Source organism: Leptopilina heterotoma, unplaced genomic scaffold, assembly GCF_015476425.1.
Source record: "Leptopilina heterotoma isolate Lh14 unplaced genomic scaffold, ASM1547642v1 Lhet_63, whole genome shotgun sequence".
Lineage (NCBI taxonomy): Eukaryota > Metazoa > Arthropoda > Insecta > Hymenoptera > Figitidae > Leptopilina > Leptopilina heterotoma.
Genome location: NW_025111149.1, coordinates 3,862,259 through 3,886,398, shown reverse-complemented (window position 1 = coordinate 3,886,398; position 24,140 = coordinate 3,862,259). Strand labels below are relative to the sequence as shown.

General features: G+C 22.1%; 2 protein-coding genes across 5 annotated transcripts in view; one reads left to right on the top strand and one right to left on the bottom strand.

The window, feature by feature from the left end:
• Window positions 1–714: 714 nt before the first annotated feature.
• On the bottom strand, window positions 715–22,894 carry LOC122509856 (homogentisate 1,2-dioxygenase). Of its 3 annotated transcripts, XM_043624137.1 has the most exons (12): window positions 22,758–22,894; window positions 18,172–18,436; window positions 17,874–18,025; window positions 16,393–16,603; window positions 12,587–12,941; window positions 11,974–12,109; window positions 11,412–11,548; window positions 9,198–9,384; window positions 8,623–8,802; window positions 2,346–2,569; window positions 2,107–2,233; window positions 715–1,132 (listed from the first exon to the last, which is right to left on the bottom strand). In XM_043624137.1, exons 5-12 carry the CDS (start codon window positions 12,602–12,604, stop codon window positions 816–818), a joined length of 1,326 nt encoding a protein of 441 aa, XP_043480072.1. In that variant the 5' UTR covers window positions 12,605–12,941; window positions 16,393–16,603; window positions 17,874–18,025; window positions 18,172–18,436; window positions 22,758–22,894; the 3' UTR covers window positions 715–815. The 3 variants fall into 3 exon arrangements, with proteins under 3 accessions (XP_043480072.1, XP_043480074.1, XP_043480075.1); XM_043624139.1 differs by lacking the exons at window positions 16,393–16,603; window positions 17,874–18,025; window positions 18,172–18,436; window positions 22,758–22,894 and adding an exon at window positions 15,095–15,171; XM_043624140.1 differs by lacking the exons at window positions 16,393–16,603; window positions 17,874–18,025; window positions 18,172–18,436; window positions 22,758–22,894 and adding an exon at window positions 15,079–15,100.
• Window positions 22,895–23,106: 212 nt separating this feature from the next.
• The window catches only part of LOC122509853 (espin), a 40,620-nt gene continuing 39,586 nt past the window's right edge, over window positions 23,107–24,140 (top strand). The window contains exon 1 of one of the 2 annotated variants that reach the window (XM_043624135.1): window positions 23,107–23,244. The gene's annotated coding sequence lies outside the window, so the exon portion shown is untranslated. The remainder of the gene's footprint in view (window positions 23,245–24,140) is intronic. The other variant, XM_043624134.1, reaches the window with a different exon arrangement.

Here is a 24,140-nt window from a genome sequence, read left to right as displayed (position 1 = left end):
TAAGAAAATAATTGAATTCTTGAGAAGAAATTTATTAAAATTTTTAAGAAAATCTAATTTGTAGAATTTTACTAAACTTTTTTTTTGAAAATAATTGAATTTCTGCGAATAATTTTAGTAAACCTGAAAAAATAATTGGAGTCCATCATGAAAGTTTATTGAAAATAATTAAATTCTTATACAGAACAAAAATATTCGAAAATAATTCAATTTTGGTGGAGAAATTTATTAAAATTTTTTTTTAAAATACATAGTTGAATTGTTTTAAAGAATCTTATTAAAATTTTTGAAAACAATAAATAATAATAATTAACCACTTCAATAGTTAATAATTGATTTTTTAACAGTAATTACAATTTCCAAAGATTTCCATTTAAAATTCTCTTGAAATTTCATTATTTCTTAAAATTCCTACTACAATGTTTCTAATCAGAAATTTTTACTAGCATACTACTTTAAAATTTTAATATAACTCTTCTGAAAAATTCGATTATTTTCATAAGTAATAAAATTTTTCAGAAAAATTCAATTGTTTTCAACAAAATTTTGATACAATTTCCCGAAGAATTCAATTATTTTCTAAAATTTTAATAAATCCTTTGAAACAATTCAATTATTCTCAATTTTTTTAATTAAATTCTTTGCAATAATTAAATGATTTTCAATAAATTAACTTTAAAATTGAAAATATTTAAAAAGAAAACTTATTAAAAGAATTAGAAAACAAATGCAAATTAAATTATCCAAATAGTAGGAAATCGTTAAAAAATTGGTAAATTTTTATTTTCGTAAATTAGTGCGAAGCCTGCATGAGATCAAGATTTTTGAGTTGGTTCAAATTTTTTTTTCAAATCCTCCCAACACTTATTGTAATTGGAATCAATCTTTTTGCAATTTTTTCCACCCCATTTCGTTATTGTCATGCTGTAATAAGTTTCAAACATAAACGCCTGAGTTCCTTCGGCAATACGTTCGGGTCCCAGTTTCGAATTAGAAGCACTTTCAAAACAATTTGTATCGGGTCCATGCGGTGTCATTATTGAATGTAAAGAGCCACCACCAGCCTGAAATCCATCCTCCTTGGCCTCATAACGTCCCTTGATTAAACCCATAAATTCACTCATGCAATTTCCTTAAATAGAAAAATATAATTAATTCCCATTTTTTCTCATCGATTAATTTTTTCAAATTTAATCAATTTTATCGATGATAATATCTATTAATTTGCAAATATTATCTTTATGTAGATGCAAATATTATCTATTTAATTAAACTAATAAGTTTAGAAAATTATAAATTAAGGAAATAATTATTTGCATAAAGAGAGTGTAGCTCTATTCTCTTTCGTCCTATATTTTCAGAATTTCTCGGTCCACTATGTAGAGTGAAGAAAAAAGGGGAAATCGTTCAATTGACATTCACCATAATAGAGATGATATTGTACGGAAAATTCCGACTTTTCACAATTGGAATTCAAGAGAGATCAATTTTCAAAAGCACTCTTCTGGAACGATCTCGCATCATTTCGACAAGCCGCAGTAAATTACAAGAAAATGAAAAATCTTTTTACGTATACAATTGTAAAGAGATTTTTCATTTTCACCATTTATCGATTTTCATTTAATTTCTCGAAACATTCCCGTCATTATTCAATCATCTTCGTTCTAGTTTTGTTTTTAAAGAGTGTGATAATAAGTGGTACTAAACCAAAAAAAACAAAAAAAAAAACCACTATAATCATATAAAAAATAAACTCTTAAAATAAGAATAAATAAATAAATTAAATAGAAAAATAAAAGCAAAGATTGCTTTTGCTTTCAAGAATCGAGATATGTGTTTTTAATTATTTACCGATTGAATAAGAGATGTTATCAGAAAAGCAAAAGATCGGAAAGTAAGATAATTTCTTAATCCGCGTTGGAGGCTTCTTTTCTTTCTTTATTTCCCGGCACCACGCGCGTTGCTTAATTCTATGTAGTCAATCTTTAGAAAGGCGTATAGAATGAAAGAAAGGGAGCATCGGATTCTTTTAGATTTACTCTATTATTAAATGTAAATCATTAAAAATATTCTCATCTCGAATCATTAATTTATCAATCTACTTACGATGATAATAAGGTGGACGGAAAGTGTTCTCCTGAACGGACCAACGAGGAGGAAAAATCACAAAATCAGCGATCGCGGTCCCCGGTTTCGTCGAGGGACAAGTGAGAACGGTGAATATTGATGGGTCCTAAAAAAATGTATTTCCGATTTATTAAGAAATAGAAATAATTTACTAACTGTAGCTAACTATTTATTTATTTTTATTTATTTAATTAGAGATTAATTATAGATATACTCACGCAATGATCGAAGGAAACCGAATTGATAACCATAAAACGTTCAAGATTGTATCTGTAGGGGACATAATTCCCATGCCATGCGACAACATCAAACGGACTGTGACGTTGATTGGCGACAAACATTTTTCCATGATATTTGCAAATTATTTTATAATCCACGTCCCGATCCTCGTACCATGCAGAAGGGGTTTCAAAATCTCGAGAATTTGCCAGTCCATTGGCACCTGTAAAAAACAAATTTAACTTTATTATTTCCTAGCAAGTAATACTCGCAATTTTTTATTTTAATTAATTTATTATTATTATTATTAATTCATCATTTCCTATTATTATAAAAACTAGCCAAACTATCCGCGCGCAAGCGCGCGGGAATGTTGTATGGGGCTGCTTATTTTAAACAATTTAAAAAATTTTAAAGAAATAATTATTATAACCTAACAAAGAGATTTAACTAACTAAAAATCAAATAATTTCACTCAATGGTCTCAATTTAAATAGAATTTACATTACTAGACTTAAACTATGGCTAGAACAATTACAATTAGTATCTGGGTCATCTTTTGCATTGCTTATTTTATAAAGCCATTTTAAATTAAATACTTTTTAAAGAAATAATAATTATTACACACTGAAAAAAGTTTTACTTGAAATAGCGATAAGTTTCTCTAGAATAACGAAAGTATTAATTGAAGCACTAAATAATTTCGCTACTAAAGTGAAATCTGTAGTTCATCCAGCTAAATATTTTTTGCCGTGCATAACGAAAAAAGAATTAAATTAACATCAGATTTTCTACATTCAAAAAAAACGAATTCAAATACAAATTAATCATTTTACAACTTAACCAAATTCACCCCAGAAATCACTGAATTCGATAATTTAGAAGAAAGTCAGACAAAAGCAGGGTTCCTACAGAATCTGGAAATCATGGAAATCATGGAAATCATGGAAATGGTATGGAATTTTTAAAAGGCTTCTGGAAATCAGGGAAATCATGGAAAAGGCCTGTAATTTTTAAAAAATTCTAAATTTTTTCAGTTTTCCATTTTTTTTCTTGAATAAAAATTCAAATAATAATAAAGCTAAATGGTATAAAAGCGAAAAAAAATGTTGAATTTTAAGAAATTCAATTTTTCGGATTTTTGATAATTTTTAATAATTTTTTATTTTTTTCCAAAGAGTCGAGACAATTTAATAAGTAAAGTATTTTCCAAAAGCACAAAAATAATGAAGCTAAATCCTATAAAAGAGAGGAAAAAATGTTGAATTTTAAGAAAATCAAATTTTTGAATTTTTTCGAATTTTTGATAATTTTAGATTTTTTACTAAAGAGTCGAGACAATTTAATAAGTAAAGTATTTTTCAAAAGCACAAAAATAATGAAGCTAAATCCCATAAAAGAGAAGAAAAAATGTTGAATTTTAAGAAATTCGGATTTTTGAATTTTTGATAATTTTTGATAATTTTAGATTTTTTACCAAAGAGTCGAGACAATTTAATAAGTAAAGTATTTTCCAAAAGCACAAAATTAATAAAGCTAAATCCCATAAAAGAGAAGAAAAAATGTTGAATTTTAAGAAAATCGGATTTTTGAATTTTTTCGAATTTTTGATAATTTTAGATTTTTTACTAAAGAGTCGAGACAATTTAATAAGTAAAGTATTTTTCAAAAGCACAAAAATAATGAAGCTAAATCCTATAAAAGAGAGGAAAAAATGTTGAATTTTAAGAAAATCAAATTTTTGAATTTTTTCGAATTTTTGATAATTTTAGATTTTTTACTAAAGAGTCGAGACAATTTAATAAGTAAAGTATTTTTCAAAAGCACAAAAATAATGAAGCTAAATCCCATAAAAGAGAAGAAAAAATGTTGAATTTTAAGAAATTCGGATTTTTGAATTTTTGATAATTTTTGATAATTTTAGATTTTTTACCAAAGAGTCGAGACAATTTAATAAGTAAAGTATTTTCCAAAAGCACAAAAATAATAAAGCTAAATCCCATAAAAGAGAAGAAAAAATGTTGAATTTTAAGAAAATCGGATTTTTGAATTTTTTCGAATTTTTGATAATTTTAGATTTTTTACTAAAGAGTCGAGACAATTTAATAAGTAAAGTATTTTTCAAAAGCACAAAAATAATGAAGCTAAATCCCATAAAAGAGAGGAAAAAATGTTGAATTTTAAGAAATTTGGATTTTTGAATTTTTGATAATTTTCGGTAATTTTAGATATTTTACCAAAGAGTCGTGACAATTTAATAAGTAAAGTATTTTCCAAAAGCACAAAAATAATGAAGCTAAATCCTATAAAAGAGAAGAAAAAATGTTGAATTTTAAGAAAATCGGATTTTTGAATTTTTTCGAATTTTTGATAATTTTAGATTTTTTACTAAAGAGTCGAGACAATTTAATAAGTAAAGTATTTTTCAAAAGCACAAAAATAATGAAGCTAAATCCCATAAAAGAGAAGAAAAAATGTTGAATTTTAAGAAATTCGGATTTTTGAATTTTTGATAATTTTTGATAATTTTAGATTTTTTACCAAAGAGTCGAGACAATTTAATAAGTAAAGTATTTTCCAAAAGCACAAAAATAATAAAGCTAAATCCCATAAAAGAGAAGAAAAAATGTTGAATTTTAAGAAAATCGGATTTTTGAATTTTTTCGAATTTTTGATAATTTTAGATTTTTTACTAAAGAGTCGAGACAATTTAATAAGTAAAGTATTTTCCAAAAGCACAAAAATAATGAAGCTAAATCCTATAAAAGAGAAGAAAAAATGTTGAATTTTAAGAAAATCGGATTTTTGAATTTTTTCGAATTTTTGATAATTTTAGATTTTTTACTAAAGAGTCGAGACAATTTAATAAGTAAAGTATTTTTCAAAAGCACAAAAATAATGAAGCTAAATCCCATAAAAGAGAAGAAAAAATGTTGAATTTTAAGAAATTCGGATTTTTGAATTTTTGATAATTTTTGATAATTTTAGATTTTTTACCAAAGAGTCGAGACAATTTAATAAGTAAAGTATTTTCCAAAAGCACAAAAATAATAAAGCTAAATCCCATAAAAGAGAAGAAAAAATGTTGAATTTTAAGAAAATCGGATTTTTGAATTTTTTCGAATTTTTTATAATTTTAGATTTTTTACTAAAGAGTCGAGACAATTTAATAAGTAAAGTATTTTTCAAAAGCACAAAAATAATGAAGCTAAATCCCATAAAAGAGAGGAAAAAATGTTAAATTTTAAGAAATTCGGATTTTTGAATTTTTTCGAATTTTTGATAATTTTAGATTTTTTACCAAAGAGTCGAGACAATTTAATAAGTAAAGTATTTTCCAAAAGCACAAAAATAATAAAGCTAAATCCCATAAAAGAGAAGAAAAAATGTTGAATTTTAAGAAAATCGGATTTTTGAATTTTTTCGAATTTTTGATAATTTTAGATTTTTTACTAAAGAGTCGAGACAATTTAATAAGTAAAGTATTTTTCAAAAGCACAAAAATAATGAAGCTAAATCCCATAAAAGAGAGGAAAAAATGTTAAATTTTAAGAAATTCGGATTTTTGAATTTTTTCGAATTTTTGATAATTTTAGATTTTTTACTAAAGAGTCGAGACAATTTAATAAGTAAAGTAGGTATTTTACACATTAAAAAGTTTGACATTAAAAAATATATAAAAAATCCCAATACTTAACCCACAAAATTAAATTTTCAAAACAAACAAATGAATGCAGATAATTTGCTAACGGAAAGGAAACTTACGATTATTATAATGTATGTATATGTATATGTATATGTATATGTATATGTATATTTCTATTTTCTATCAAAACGTATAAAAAACAAAAGAATAACTATAACTAACTTCAAGTGTGGACAGAGATCCGGAATTCATCATTTCCTATTATTATAAAAATTACAAAATTTTATACTTCTAAATATCAACTTCAATTTTTGAATAATTTCAGATTCAAAATTAAAAAAAAATTTACTTATTAACTATAATTAACAAATTAATACAAAATTATTTAATAATTTCGAGAATTTTTATTAAAATTCTTCGAAAAAAATCCATTATTTTAGAAAAGTTTAATGAAGTACTTAAAAAGAATTCAAAAGATTTTAAAATTTTTTAAATTTAGATAAAACTTTTTATTAGCATTTAATGATTTTCAATACAATTTCAATTAAATTCTTCGAAAGATTTTATTGATTTTGGAAAATTTTAAAAAAATTCTACACAAGAATCAATTTCTTTTCTATACAATATTAATTTAAATTCTGTGAAATTATTTATGAATATAATTTAATTACAAGAATTTTATTAAAATTTTTGAAAACAATTTAATTGATTCGAAGAAAGTTAACATTTTTTAAGGAATTTAGTTCAAATTCCATTTAAATATAATAGAATTCTTATAAACAATTCTATCAAAAATGTTGTAAATAATTGATTTCTTGTCAAGAATTTAATTAAAATTTTCGAAAATAATTAAATTCCATCAAGAAATTTTGTTGAAATTGCGTTTAAAATAATTGAATTCTTGGGAAGAATTTTCTTATTTGCGAAAATAATTATATTATTATTTATTAATGTTTAAGAATTTCTATTAAACTTCATCGAAACAATTTACCTAATTATTTTCAAAAATTTAAATAAAATTCTTCGCAAGAATTCAATTATTTTCGTAAACATTTAAACATTTTAATAAAATTTTTCAAAAGAATTCTATTACTTGCAAAAATTTTTATAAAACTCTTTCTAAAAATTCAATTATTTTAAAAACAATTTTAATTCTATTCTTGGAAAGAATTTAATTATTTTTATAAATGTTAATAAAATTCTAGACAAAAATCTAATTCTTTCTCATACACAATATAAATGTTACTATTGTAAAATTATTTGGGAAAATAATTTAATTCTTGACAAAAATTTTATAAAAATTTTTGATAACAATTTAATTGATTCGAAGAAAGTTAAAATTCTTTCAAGGAATTTAGATAAAATTGCCGTAAATATACATTAAATATATGTAACTGAATTCTTAACAAATAAATAATTTGAATTCTTAACAATTCTATCAAAATTTTTGTAAATAATTGAATTCTTGTCGAGAATTTTATTAACATTTTCGAAAATACATTCTTCGCAAGAGTTCAATTATTTTCGTAAATAATAAAATTTCTCAAACAAAATTGAATTACTTTAAAACATTTTAATAAAATTTTTCAAAAGAATTCATTTAAATACAAAACTTATTCTCTAAAATCTAAATCTGAAGTAGTAATTAAATAATTAATTTTTGTTATTATTTAATTTCCAAATCTTTAAATTAGAATTTCATTAATTTTAAAATTCAAAACATGAAAAAAGAAAAATTATTTTAAAAAATTAGGAAACAAAAAGCAAATTTTATTAAAGAAATTTTTAATAAATGCAGAAATAAATTTATTAGTACGATTTAATTATTTGGCTAAATTCTGAGATTCACCTTTCACTTGCGCGATACGAGTTTTGAGTTTCGGAATAAATAAGAGATCTTTTATAATCGGAAGAATTATATTATAAACTTTTTCTTCCGTTTCGCCTCGAAAGTTTTTTTTGAGTAACATTACAAGTGATTTATCTCGCAACAACGCAAATTCTCTGTTTATGTCTGTGTGTATATTATAACGCGAATTATTATTCATAGCAAAGAGGCTATTGCACTTCCAAATAAACAATTCTTTTCTTCAATCAAGATTTTTCTTATTCATCCACTTGCATTTTAATTAATTTTTTCTTTTAATTCCAAGTTACTTTCATTATTCTCTTTTGAAAAAGTAATTCAACAAATTTCTTCTCTTAATTATAAACTAGAAGAATATTATAATATAATTAGCCATTAAAAAAATTTCTATTAAATTAATTCCAATTTATACGTATATATACGTATGTAATATTATATTTGATTTTTATGGAAAATTATATATATTTTATAAGATGAAAATTTTATATTTCTCGTATAGTTATTAATTATGTAACCAAAGTTTATCTTTCAAAAAAGAATCTTTTTTTAAAACTTTTTTGAAACTTTTTAAAGTTTAATAATTATTTTTGTATTCTTTTTGTTTTGTATTCTCAATTCTTTTCAAACATACCAATTGGTTCGATAATTTGGAATTAACTGAATTTTATTTTCAAAAAATGTTCTTTTTAAATTTTTTGAACTTTTTAAAGATTAATTATGTTGTTTTCGTTTTCTTTTTGTTTCGTATTCGTTTCAAACATACCAATTGGTCCCAAATTTGGAAGTTGAAAGTGATTGTCAAAGACCTCAAGAATGTAACCTCTGGATGGACCAAATACTGTCACGGAGAAACGCATTCCTCGTTGAATAACGCAAATCTCATTTGGCTCACATCTCATTCTTCCGAATTCGGTCGTAATTTGCAAGACACCCAATTGTGGTACTAAAAGAAAAGGAAAATTTTTAAATCAAATATTATTTCAACAATTAAATTTAATACTTTAGTGTAATTTTTTTAATAATTTAAAAACAAAATAGTATCTTTCAAAAAAATGAAAATAAACGTTTTAAAAAGAATGATTTGAATTCTAAGACAGGGTGGTAAGTACTTTCACTTTCGTATACTCTTTCGATGTTTTTTGTTTCATATTTAAAGTACTTTGTATAGCAATTTATTGTCGATAAAAACAAAAATATAGTGAAAGAAAGAAAAAAACAAAATAAATAAATACTGGTCAATAATGATCACGCATTGTTTATAAGTAAAAGAGTTTGAAATTTATGTAGACCATGACTTTCACACACGCATATATAGAAACAGAGGATATATTCCTTTACCAATAAGGAAGTCTCCATCAGAATTGTAAAAGGCTTTATCTCGCATGGAAGAATTACAGAGGTAAATGTGAACAGCAATTCCGGCTCGCGTGCGAGCATCGCCAGCTCCGCAAAGTGTATGTAAACCCTCAACGAAATCTACTTCCGGTTCCTGACGAGTTGGCACGTCGAATGGCATCCAACGAATCTAAAAACAAAAAGACATATTAATATCGATGAAAAATTGTATAAATAAATAAATAATACATTTTTGTTACTGTTTTCTTCTATGTAAAATAAAAAGTTAATTTTCAGAAATTTTAGATTACTTTTGTTCTGAAAAGTTAAAAAATTTGTACTAATATATTATTAGTATTAATTATTAATATATACTATATATTTATTAGGAAATATTTATATTTTCGTAGAAACATTTTTGCAAGAAAAATTTAGAAATTTCTTATTTTCCATAATTTTGCGTTAATGACAGGATTTTTTTTTTAATTTCAAAGATGACATTTTTGTTCAAAAAAAGTTATAATTTGTTTTTAACTTTCATAATTTCGATTCTGAAAAGTAATTCAATTCTTATGTAGAATTTTATTAAAATGTTTGAAAGTAATTGAATTCCTCTGAAAAATTTTAGAACTTATGAAAATTTATTTAAAAATTTAATAATTTATATAACAAAATTCATGCGAAGAAATTTATTTAAAACTTTTGAAAATAATTCAATTTTTTCCAAGATTTTTTTAGTTACAACTTTTCAAAGTAATTCAATTTATTGTTTGAAAGAATTTTATTAAAAACTTATAAAATTTTCTTCTAAAGAATTTTATCAAAATTTTGAAAATCGTTGAATTCTTTCATTTAATTTTATTAAAATTTTAAAGAATACATAATGGAATTGTATCAAGAAAGTTTACTAAAATTGTATTCAAAGTAATTGAAACGTTCCGAAGAATTTTATAACTTATGATATATTTAATAATTTAATAATTATTATTTAAATAATAATTCAATAATTTATTTAATAAAATTTCTTGCTAAGATTTTTAATAAAATTTTTCAAAAGAATTGGATTGCTTCGAAGAATTTTATTAAAAACTTTTAAAAATAATTAGTTTCTTCCAAAGAATTTAATTAAAATTGTATTGAAAACAATTAAATTCTAATAAATAAATTTCTTCGAATTTTTTTTAACTAATTGAATTCTTTCGAGAAATTTAATTGAAATTGTTTCAAAAATAATTGAATTCCTGTCAAGAATTTTATTATTTATGAAAATAATTGAATTCTAGCAAAGACTTTTAATTAAAATTTTTGAAAACAATTTAATTATCTCGAAGAATATTAAAATACCTCGAATTAATTTAGTAAAAATTGTATTGCAAATAATTAAATTCTTTTAAATTCTTGAAAATAATTGAATTCCTGGGAGAAATTTTATTTCTTATGAAAATAATTGAATATTAATAAATAAATTTTTTTAAAGTTTTTGTAAATAAATGAATTCTTTCGAGGAATTTAATTAAAATCGCATAGAAAATAATTGAATTTCAGTCAAGAATTTTATTATTTAAGAAAATAATTGATTTTCCGCAAAGAATTTTATTATAATTTTTGATTGCAAATTATTAAAATTGTTTAAATTATTGAAAATAGTTAGGTTCTATCAAGAAATTTTTATAAAATTGAATAGAAAATAATTTAATTCCTGCAAAGTATTTTATTTTTTTATGAAAATAATTTAATTCTTTTGCGACGAATTTTACTAAAAATTTTGAAAGAAAAGTAATTTTTTGGTTTAAATTCTTTAAAGAAATCTAATTAAAAATGTAATGAAAATAATTGAATTCTGATAAATAATTATTTTCAAAATTTTTTCAAATACTTGAATTCTTTCGAGCAATTTAATTAAAATCGTAATGAAAATAATTGAATTCTTGCGAAAGCTTATTATTTATAAAAATAATTGAACTCTTGCGAAGAATTTTATAGTTCATAAAAATAATTGAATTCTTGACAAGAATGTTTAAAAATTTTTTTTAAATAATTGAATTTCTGCGAAATTGAAGTTGTTATTTGAAAATAAAAATTCATAATAAAAAATTAAATTCCACGTTTCCCGCGCAAGCGTGCGTAACATGTGCTAGTTAAAAAATAAACAATAAAAATAAAACTAAAATAATAAAATCCAGAAGAGAGAAAAAGAAATTTAGTTAATTTCAAGACCTGATTAGGTGTAGGGGGAAATTGGTCCCATTCATGAGTGACATGATCTTGTAATTCTTGAATTGGTTCAAAGACATCGTGCACAACCGAAGGTCTTATTCGATACAGCCAAGATCTTTTATTCTCGCCTCTTGGAACTGGAATAGAAAAAGGAAATTTTCTCCACTGAAGGAATTTATTCTCCGTAAGAAATTTTAAAAACATCTCTTAATTAGGTGTGTTTCTTCTAAACACTTCATTATATTTCAAACGCAATTAATTAAATTATATTATTATTTCTCCTCTACTTTACAGATTTCCTCTTTTCGAAACAATATAATATATAATATATAATTAAATAATTTTTAATGACACTTATTAAAATTTATATTCATCGTATATAATATTGTATCATCGCGACTGTGTTTACTGAAACATTTAATATTCAAGTTGTTAACTATTAGAAAATATTATAATTTATCTATTACGTTAATATTTACTTATTACTTATTACGTTATTTATTAATATCACGAATAATATTTAATGAATATATATATTAATTTTTGTATTTTATTAACTCACCGGTAAAAGCACTGCCCGACAATTGTTCAGCGTAAAGACCGTAAGGACATTTTTGAGGACTATTTTGACCCACGGGAAGTGCTCCCGGACAGCGTTCATCCTCACTGCTGAATTCACAATCAAAACCTGTCAAATACTAAAAAAGAAAATTTTTTTTTTACTATAAAAAAATTCTCCACCATATTTCTGCGAGTATAATTTTTCAAGTAGCGAATTTAATCAGTTTACCACAAAAAATTCTCTACATTTCTGAATATAATTTTTCAAGTCGCGAATTTTATCAGTTTCGCCTGTCTTTTAATTCTACATTTGAGATATTAAAAAAGAACAGGATTTATACAAGAAATGTAGTTTGCAAATTAAATTGAAATTAATGAATAAATTAAAATGTAAAAAACACAAAATAGAAAAATAAAAAATATAGAAACAAGAATAGAAAAAATAGATTTATGATTGAATCAAAATGAAGAAAGAAAAACAAAATAGAAATAAAAAAGTAAAAAATAAACAAGAATAGGAAAAATAGAGTTATGAAAGGATTAAAATTGAATAAAAAACAAAATAGAAAAATAAAAAATAAAGAAAAATAGAAAAAATTGAGTTTGAAAAGTACCTTAAATTCTTCCTTCATAATGAATGAATTGCACTTTTCCTGAAATGTGTGTTGTGAGAAGATTTCAAAAAATCACGCCGTTTTATAAACAACCTTAGTCTGACGTCAGGATTTCAATTATGCAAAATATGTTTACTCCTCGATTTGTCGACCAATAAAATGCTTAGAATCAGAAGGCACGACCTAATGAGCAGGTTCTTCACGGTGCCGGTTGCTGATATCCAAGACACACCATCAGAAAAATTTATCTCCTTGATTATACAAAACAAGTATATTTTTTTCTTTTTAATAGCTTATAAACATTCTTCAACGGACGATAACATTCCTCCAGAAATGTCAATTCTTTAGTTGTTTTCTGCAAGCAAAAAATCGCACATAGTAAATAAAGAGTAAATAAACAGTTAAACAAATAGCAATTAAACAGTAAATAAAGAGTAAATAAATATTAAATAAATTATTTAATAGTAAAAAAAATTGTAAATAAATTAGTAATAGTAAATAAATTAGTAAATAGCAAACAATTAGTAAATAGTAAATAAATTAGTAAATAGCAAGCAATTAGTCAATAGTAAATAAATTAGTAAATAAAAAGTTAACAATTAGTAAATAAAAAGTTAACAATTAGTAAATAGTAAATGAACAGTAAATAAATTAGTAAATAGTAAATAAATTGTGAAATAGCAAATAAATTAGTAAATAGTAAATGGACAGTAAATTAATTAGTAACCAAAGAGTAAAAAATTAGTAAATAGTAAATAACCAGTAAATAAATTAGTAAACAAACAGTAAAAAAATTAGTAAATAGTAAATAAACAGTAAATAAATTAGTAAATAGTAAATAAATAGTAAACAATTAGTAAATAGCAAATAAATCAGTAAATAAATTATAAAAAAGTAAATAAATTAGTAAACAGGAAATAAATTATTAAATAGACAGAAAATAAATTAGTAAATAGTAAATAAACAGTAAATAAATTAGGAAATAGTAAATAAACAGTAAATAAATTAATAAATAGTAAATAAATCAGTGAATAAATTACAAAAAGTAAATAAATTGTAAAAAAATAGATAGTAAATAAGCAGTAAATAAGTTTAAAAAAATGGAGAAATTACTAACTAGCAAATAAATATGTAGTAAATAATTCAGTAAATATATAGTAAAAAATTAGTAAATGGTAAATAATTCAGTAAATAGTAAACAAATTGTTTATGACAATAATACAAGTGTCAGTGAGTAAAACATTTAAAAAAAAATTCCAGTTTCATTCAATATTAAAAATCTTTGAATTATAAATTTTTCCGGCAATGTTTTTTCCTCTTGTTTAAATTTCTAATATATTCTAATTAACATAACAAGATGTGAGCGAATTCATATGTTTATGTGGTTTTCTAGTTATGTTGCAAGACACTGAGAGCAAAATGTCATATAATTACATGGAGAATTTTTGCATTTTTTCATTTCTCTCTGATAAAAAGCCACAAATCCTCTCGATTTTATCCTCTACAATTTTCACCACTTAGGTGAAATTTAATTAAGCCACAATCAACGCTTTTGATCTAGTTTCTTTTTCTTTTTTTTTAACCTTCGAAATCACGAAAGCTAGCAAAAATTTTTTTTGTTTTCAAATCACTTTCATTTCTGAGTAAATTTCAATTTTTATTTTTCCATTCACTTATTTTTCTTTTTTGATTTATTTCTACGTTTTTTTTTAATTTCATTTTTACTATACATTTTTATGTCTTTTATTTATTTATATTTTCATGATTTTCTTTGATTTTTACTTTTATGAATTTTTAAAATACTTTTATTTTCTCTTAGTGTCAATCAGTAAAAGAATTGAAAAGAAATTTGTTATGGAATGAAAAGAGAAAAAAGAATGGAAAGAAAAAAAATTGAAAAAAAATAAAAAAATCCAAGAAAAAGGAAAAAAAAATTCTATTCGAGCTAAAAATTTTAATTCCGGCAAAAAGAATGCAGAAGAAATTATTTTTCCTATATTACAATTTCACGGAGCGTACGTAGTAAATTTGCAAGGTCGTATTATTGTTGGCAGTGCAAACTTGGTCATTCAAAACAAAAAAAAAATATAGAAAAAAAAGAAAAAAGACTTTTCCTTTCTCTCTTGAAGTTTATAACAACTGGTAATAATTATTTTTTTTAAATCATGAAAAATACTGAGTTTAACAAGGTCTTTGAACTAGGTTCTCTCATTTTCTGGAAGTAACACGAATGAGACTCATGAACCCGTTATATTCACTTAACTTATGCAACAACTGGTTCTTGTCACAGTATTAACTGTCGTTAACTCAAAATTTTAATAAATTTGTTAATAAAAAGAATTTAAGAATATTAGCAAAAAAATAAATTTAATAAACTCTATAAGTATATAATAAAATGAATAAGATATAAATAAAAAAATTTACTTTTTATTAACTAAATTGCTTATTTATTTATTTACTTATTTATTTATTATTATTTAAAATTATTTTACCTTCAATTTTTTTTACCTTTTTATTTAAATGTATTTTTATTTTTAGAAAAATTTTACTTTTTGATGAGAATTGAAAGAAAATTCTCTAAAAAATGAAAACAACACGAGTTTTTATTTAATATTTATTTAAACCAATAAATTCAAAATTATCAGAAAAATTCTATCGTTTGATGAGAATTGAAAGAAACTTCTCTAAAAACTAAAGACAATATTGAAGTGAATTACTATTTATAGATCAAGATCCGAAGAGTCAATCTAAAATTCTGAAGAAACAATCAAAAATTAATTATTTCCACTCGAATTCCTTATCTTTTTCAATAAAATGTGAATAAAAAAAAAATGTTATCTCTATTTAAAACGCTTTAATTTAATGTCAATTCCGATTTTTTACACATTCGAATAATTAATGAAAAATATTCTCAAATTTCAAAAGAAAACAAAAACATTTACAACTTTTTAACTTTTAATGTACTTTTTTTTTTAATAAAACACATTACAAAACTGAAAAACCATCTTTTAATTGCAGCGGAAATGAGAAAAAAACTCGCTTATGTAATATTTAATATATCATTACGAAAAACAAATTTCCAGTTTTTAGTCTAATCGCACATACATATACATATAATGACCTCCGAAAACTTTTAATTAAGTGACACATTCAAAAAAATTGGGGAAAAAAATTATGTTTAATTCTTTTGAAAAACCTGATGACAAAATTAACATAACTGCCCATGGAATAAATAAATAAATATCAAGAATTTTGTCGAATATGTACAGAAATTAGCGTGTTTGTATTTTGATCGATATGAATCTAATCGGAAAAAAGGAAATTTCAACTGACCTGAAAATTTGTGCAAACAAAAAAAAAGGATAAATAATGTTTTCGTTAGACGTGAGATAAGAAACCGGGATATTGACAAAGTACAGAGAGAAAATAATCAAATAAATTATTTGTTGACAAAATACTAATGTAAATAAATAATTACATTTAGGAAAACTTAACGTTAAGACTCTTAATTAATTACTAAACTTGTGAGCAAAAAAAAAAACCCGTTAAAGAATGTTAACATTTTAAAAGTGTAAAATCTTTTACATTTACTTTTTTTCAAATTCTTTCTCAAATTTTTTTCAGTTTTTTTCAAATTTGTTTTCAACTTTGTTGTTTTTTTCTGTTTTATTGAAATTAGTTTTCGATTTTTTCAGTTTTTTTCAAATTTGTTTGCAAACGTTTCTCAGTTTCTTTCAAATTTTGTTTCTAATTTTTTCCTGCTTGTTGTAATTAACGATTTTTAAACTATTGACAAAATTGCTCACCATAATTATATTTCTGCGTATTTCTTTTCCTCTTTTGCCTGTCGGCTAAAATAAAAATTTCGCAGAAAATTCCTTATTCTCTCTTGCTCTCTAACTTCATGTTGAAAACTTTTCCAAACGACGATGGTCATTACTTATTGCTCTAAAGTACAGTTAAGTACTTTTGATTTAGAATTCCTCATTAGTCAAAAGGTTTTTTTCTCCTTTGCATCTGAAAAAGATAAACTCAATATTTATAAGCGTCTTTAGATCATGTAGCTGAAAAAAAAATCTTGTCTACGCATAAAAGAGAATACTAAATAGTAAAAGTTATGGATTTTCTTTCTTCAGAAAATTTTTTTTCTTTTTTCAAATTTAACAATCGCTTTCACAGGAAGACATAAATGCAGAACAATTTGTAACAGAACATAATTTAATATAAAATAAAAATTCAAAACTCAAATAGAAACTTTTGTAATTTTCAAGCTGCATTTCAACAAATTATTGAATGATTTATATAATTATCTTCTTTGAAACTCATTAATTATTTATTGTAATTAATTTTTTCTCACTGTATTATCTAATTATAATTTCCAATATTTATTTTCCATAATAAATAATACAAATTATTTATTTAAATATTTGTCATAATAATGTGACATATTTTTCAAATGTTAAAAAATTTATTTAAAATAATAAATTATAATATAATTTATAATTATATAATAATTTATAACTTATAATAATAAATTATAAATTAAGTGATAAATTACAAACCATTAAATAATAAATAATATATTAATTATCTATATAATATTTTATTATATTATATTAAATATAATTTATAATTAAACTATATAAATAAAATTATTTAAACAAATTTTTATGCACAATTATTATTCGCTTGAAAATATAATTTTCAACAAAAAAAGAAAAATTAGAAAATGAATAAGTAATTAATTTCTTTTCCTATTCATGAAAATTTGTTGTCCATAAATAACTAATATAAAAATGTTAAAAATAAATTGCTATTTCGTACTATAAACACGAAATCAATCAACAAGTTATATTTCTCCCTCAGTTATGTGCAAGTGCAGTTAGAATATTATAAAATTGAATTGAACGGGTTTTAAATGCAAAAAAATGTGTCTTGTACCATTGACCAATAAAGATTATTTCTCTTTTTATCGTGTCTTTTATACCCTATAATTTTTGTGTATTCAAAATTAAATCCAATTTGAAAAAACCATTAAAAATTAAATCCAATTTGAAAATCCAATTTATAAATATAAGTTTAATTTAATATTTTCCAAAAAAATGTTAAATATACAATTGAAAATTTTCCAAAGCAATATTTTTAAAAAGAAAAAAAATTATTTTCGAATGCATTTGAAGAATACAGTTTTGCGCACTACTTTCTCTTTTTTTCAATTTCCAAAGAGAATATTATATGGAACTATTTCAAATTTTTTACGGTAGAATTTTATTTGTAAACTACTCACGAAAATTCCTTTATTAGAATTTAAAATCTAATCTTGACATGTAGCAATAAGACGAAGACAAATAGACTTCCCAAAGTGAAAATTAAACCAAGAATGTTAATTTTCATCTCGAAAGAAAATTTGACTTCTTGATGTGTTATTTATTCACTGCACTGAAAATTTAAATACAATTTCAATTAATTATCTTTAAACAAATTCAATTATTTTTAAATAAATTTAATTTTCCTTTAATTATAAATAATTCTAAACTGTAATTTTTTTCGACTCAATTAATTTAATATAAATAGGAAAATCTCACCATTTTCTTATTGTATTGTGACGAATGGAAATTAGCATTTTTTCAGGAATTTCTTTCAAAAAAGGTCCCAAAAAAAAAATATTTGAAGCATCTAGTCAATGATTATGTGAAACAGGTTCATTAACCATTATTATTTGCTCAAGTTTTTCCTGCACTTAATTTTATCGGTTCCGAGCACTGTGACTAAAAACCATAATATTTCCCACTTTGCGCCTCGATTTCAAACTTTGTTTTAGCAATTTCAATTTTCCGTCGAGTCACCAAACTGAAACAAAGAATTTATTATAAGAAAAACATAAAATTAAGTATAACATTGTTTTCTAATTATTATGAAATAACTCAATAAAACAATTTTCCGCAATATTGTTTATTATTTCCGAAATATTCAATGAAATAACATTCAAAATAAATAAAAACCGAATTTTGTTTTTTTCAATTTATTAAATTCTTTATTAATAATTTATCTCTGTATAAAAATATATTTACTAAAAGTATTTTCGGTATTTCCACCAGTAGCAAATTTATTTATTTGTTGGTTTTCAATTAATTAAATTAATTAAAAAACAAATAAATTAATTAATAAATAATAATAATAATAATATAATAATATAATATAATAATAATAATATAATATAATTAATAATATAATATAATATAATAATAATAATAATAATAATAATATTAATAATTTTTTTAATTTTAATTATTAAATTTGAAAAAAATAAGGGAATTTTTTGTTTTTACACCAAACAACAGAAAAAATTGTCAAATTATTTATTTTGTGGCACAATTTTCTTTGGATTCACCTTGAAAAAAATTTTTCAACTGTATGTGGCAAATAGTCGCAAGGTCATTCTGTTATTGTTTCGCTAGCGGAACAAAATTCTATGCGTTCCAAAGGTAAATTAAGTGCGTCTTTTAGTTGCTACTGTAGGTAATACTTTCAGTAATAAATACATTTTTACAGAGATAACTATCACACTGCCGACTTCTTTTACTTCCTTTACATTGATTTCGAAATTTTCTGAAATTTCTTCTCGAAAATCATTGATATTTAAATGTCATTTTCAAAAAAAAGAGAAAAGATATGGAAAAAAATCGTAAATAATTCTCTTTTTTTTAAATCAAACTTGTGGAATTTTAGTCACAATTTTGCAAAATTCAAATCAACCCGTTGGACTCTTTTGATAAAAGGTTATCTGGACTGCTTTCGTTTATTAATAAATTTGTCTCTTGAAAATAAGGACTCGAAAAACCAGAATTACATTTTTGATAACTAGTTCACCTTTAATGCGAAATAATTGCAATAAGGAAATCAAAAGTGTTCTTGTGATAAGAACACATTGAATTTATGTCATTATTGCAAAATATTATGAACATGAAAATATATTTTTTTTAATTACATACAATTTTTTTGTTTTCAATTTCAAAATTTTGTAAATTTTGAAATTAAAAAAAAAAGTGATTTAAAAATTAAATAAAATAAATACCTACTATAATAAAAAAAATAAAATGAAAATAAAAAAAAATATTTAGAGGAATGTTTATAAAATAAATATTACATGTTATAAAAAAAATAAAAAATAAAAATGAACGAAAAATATTTAGAATGTTGAATACGAAGAGACAGAAACAATACAATAGATGCGGTGAAAAATTCACGAATGACGGATTTGAAAAGTTCTGTCCCGCTTTTGAGAATTTTTCTTTTTTTTCATTCATTCATTCATTCATTCATTCACTGTATAATTATTAATTATCATGCACTGGAAGTAACTTTAATGAAATCATAGATCACAAATGCGTAACGTCACTGTACTGATTACAGTGAAAGAAAAAAGTTCTTTTTTCATTGTCACAATACGAATTGTCATCATATCAATTAATTCCGTACTCTAATTCAAAGAAAAAAAATCCATAATGTAAATTTTCTCTTTTTAAAACGATTTCGATTAAATATGTATTCACAGAAAAGAAAAGAAATCAAATCATGACTTTATTTATAGGAAGAAAAAATTTATAAAAAAGATTCTTTCTTTTGAATGATCATGAATTTTTTTATAGGGAAAAATGAAAAATAAATACCTCAGATCGACTTTAAGAAGTCAGAAAATTTCGAAAAATTTGTTTATTTTCTTCAGTGTTGTCACAAGAATTTTATTTTTTATTTCCCTGACTTTTCACTAATTTCTAAATTTAATTCTTCAAAATTAAAAAAATTTTTGCAGAATAAATTAATTAATTAATATTTAAATACTTGTCATTTTTTCACAAGAATTCAATTTTTAAAAGTTTTAACTTTTAATTAAAAAAATTTTATAAAAATTGCAAACTGCAATTTTTTTGAAATTTAATAATTATTATTACCTATCTAAAATTTTTTATTTTCTTTTTAACTCTTCTCGTCTTTACAATTTTTTTAAAGTTATTAAAGTTCATTTTTTAAAAAATGCAATTTAAAATATCCAAAAATATTAAAAATAATTGATTTTTAAAAAATTGAAAAAGAAAATTTTTTAAATTAGTATTTAAAAATATTTTAAAACAATTTTTGAAGAATAATAGATATTTTAATGTTAATGATTCCAATTTAGTAAAGAATTGAATTTTTTAAAAGAATTTTTTCTCGAAAATATTAAGAAATAATCAAATTTTTCAAGGAAATTTTCAATACAAACATGAAAATATCCGATTATTTCAAAATTTTAATAATAGATAAGTATAGAAAAATAGTATTTTTTAAAAATTTTAATTTAATTTTTTTTAGAATTCAGTTGAATTTTAAAAAATTACTGGTAAAAAATCCTAAAAATTAGTTTTTTTTTTTAAATATTATTGTAATGTAATTTTTCAAAAATAATTGTATTCCTTAAAAGAAATATTGGAAAATTAAAAAAAATAATTCTTTGAAGGCTATTAATTAAAATTTTTAAAACTGAATAATTTTCCGAAATTTGAAAATTTGAAAAGTTTTTATTTAAAAAAAGTTATTATTTTACGTCTTTTTAAAAATATTTTATTATAATTTTTTGAAGCTAATTTTCATTCATTTTCATTTTGAAATTATCATTCGAAGATTTTTCTTTTTCGAAAATTCAACTATTTTCAAAATGTACAATAAATTAAGTTTCCTCAAAATTTAATTTTTTAAATATTACAATGAAATTCTTAAAATATATCAATTATTTTCAGTAAAATTTTACAAAATTTCAATTATTTAAAAACATTTTAATAATATATTTCAAAAATTTAATTATATCATAAAAAAATTATTCAAAAATCATTTTTGAATGATTTAACTGTATCGTTATTCTTCAAGTATACTTTTTAAAAAAATTTAATGCACTTCTTTTTGTAGATATTTGAATTTTTTAAAATATAGAAATAATTAAAAATATTAAAAATAATTGAATTTTAAAAAAATATGAAAAAAATTCTGAGAATAAATTTTTTAAAAGATATTTTAATATTTTTTTATTTTTTTGGAATAAAAAAAAACTTATTTTCGAAAGATTGGACTATAATTATTTTTCTAATCAAAAATAGTTATTTTAAATAATAATTTTAATTAATTTTAAGTATAATTTAAATTTAAAATTAAATAATAATTGTAAAAATCGAAATAAGTTTGCATTTTATACCAAAAATTCTTCAAAAACTAGACTCTTTAAATATCTTCCAAAATTTGTTTTAAAAAATTCAATTATTTTAAAAATATGTTATTAAATTTAAATTATTTAACAATTTTTTCATTATATATTTCAAAAATTTAATTAAATTGTACCGAAAATTCTTCAAATATTAGACTCTTTTTAAATATCTTCCAAAATTTCTTTTGAAAAATTCTATTATTTTCAAAATATGTTATTAAATTTCAATTGTTTAACAATATTTTAATTATATTTTCAAAATTTTAATTACATTGTAAAAAACTTCTATTCAAATATAATTTTATCGAAATTCGACAATAAATTTTTTCTAATCGAAAATAGATATTTTAAATAATAAATTTTAAACAATTGGAATTTGAAATTAAGTAGTAATTGTAAAAATCGAAATTATAGTTGCTTCTTATACCAAAAAAGTGGTATTTTGTTGCAATATTTAGAAGAAAAGTCGAAAAAGTCGCATTTTTTGAAAATACGTAGAAATAAGTCGCCTTTTCTGGAAGTAAATCGAAAGAATAGTCTTTTTTGAAAATAGTCCAAAAAAGCTTCAAAAAATCATATTATCCAAGACCGGAAAATAAATAAAAAACAATGAATAAAATAAATAAAATATTTCTCTCAATCTAGAGAAATTTCTTTTCCACAAAGTATTCAAATACCGACGATTTATTCAACGACGACAAAAAAATAGCAATTGCCGAGAAAAATTATCATAAATAATAATAAAAAAAGAAATTTGTCCTTTTTTCGGATGTGGTTTGAAAAAACATTTTTTTCTCTTTTTTTTTTTTTTGACGAAATCATAGAGTGCTTTCATTTGTAAAAGCAATAGTATGATGGTCATTATATCGAATCGGTTTTGCGGTGGGAGAAAAAGAGTGGATTGCAGCGAATGAACATTGGTTCTGAATACCCTACCTGCCAACAGTCTGTCGGATTCAGCAGGTGAACACGAGTCCAGAGTCCCGGTCTAACGCTTTCTGCACCTGGTGGTCGGTCGCGTGAGTTCGTTGTCCGGTTTGTCTTTTATATTCTCTTTTGCATCGAGAAAAGCCCGCGAATCGTGTTTCTCTTCAATTTTCCCTCTATATCTCGTGCTCTCATTTCATAGTGAAAAAAAATCTAAAAAAGAAAACGAAGAAAATGTAATAAAATGTTTTCTTGATAAAAAAATAAATAAATATGACAAAAATAAATAACAATTAATGTTCATACATTTGTGACGACGGTGTAAAATCAAGTCGCGTGTGTTTCCGGTACTGACAGATGCCTTTGTTCATATCGTTAATGTGAAATTGTTTTTTTAACGGATCTCTTGTGAGATTCCTAATACGCATGGAATTCTGGTGATAACAAAAAAAAGAACTTCTTCTTCTTCTTCTTCTTCTTCTTTCGTTTGCCTCAGGTATGAATTTTCTGCAAAAAAAAATTCTCTTTTTAATATTTCCCTTTTGCACATTTTATATTTTATTGGCATTAAAATCACTCTTATTTCTTTTCTACTGCTAAATAATGCATTTAAATTACCAGAGGGACCAGAGAAAGGAAATTCTAACATTGTCAAAATTAGCACAATATTCTATTGTTTATAATATTACGTAATAAATAAATAAAATAAATAATAAACATTGCAAAAAATTTTGATTATTAAAATAAATTTGCTAATATTCTAGCAAAATTTATTTTAAAAATAGGCAAAGAATAATAAAGTAAATAATAAGTAGCAGAAAAATAATTAATAAATAATAAATAAACAACAAATAAAAAAAATAATAAATAAATAAATATTGCAAAAATTTTTTTAATATTAAAACGAATTTGCTAATATTGTTGCAAATTTTATTTAAAAACAAAATAATAATAAAGTAAATAATAATAAATAATAAATAACAAATAAATTATTTATAAATACTGCTAAAATTTTTGAATATTAAAACAATTTTGCTAATATTGTTGCAAATTTTATAAGAAGAATGAATTAAGAAATTGTAAGAAATTTTTTTGAATATTATAACAACTTTGCTGATGTTTTTGCAAATTTTTATGGGGTTTGACGAAAAAAATAACAGTAATTTTAATTCTACTTCCTTTTATTATTTTCCAAAATATTTTTTATTAGTTTATAAATATTGACCAAAATTTTTTAATATTAAAACAATTTTGCTAATATTGCAAAATTTATGAAGGACAAAAATAATAAAAAGCATATTTTGAAAAATAATAAGTAAAATTAAAATTGTCATTTTTTTCTTAGAGAAGAAAATTACGAAATTCGCTCATTCTTTTTTTTTTTGTAAAAAT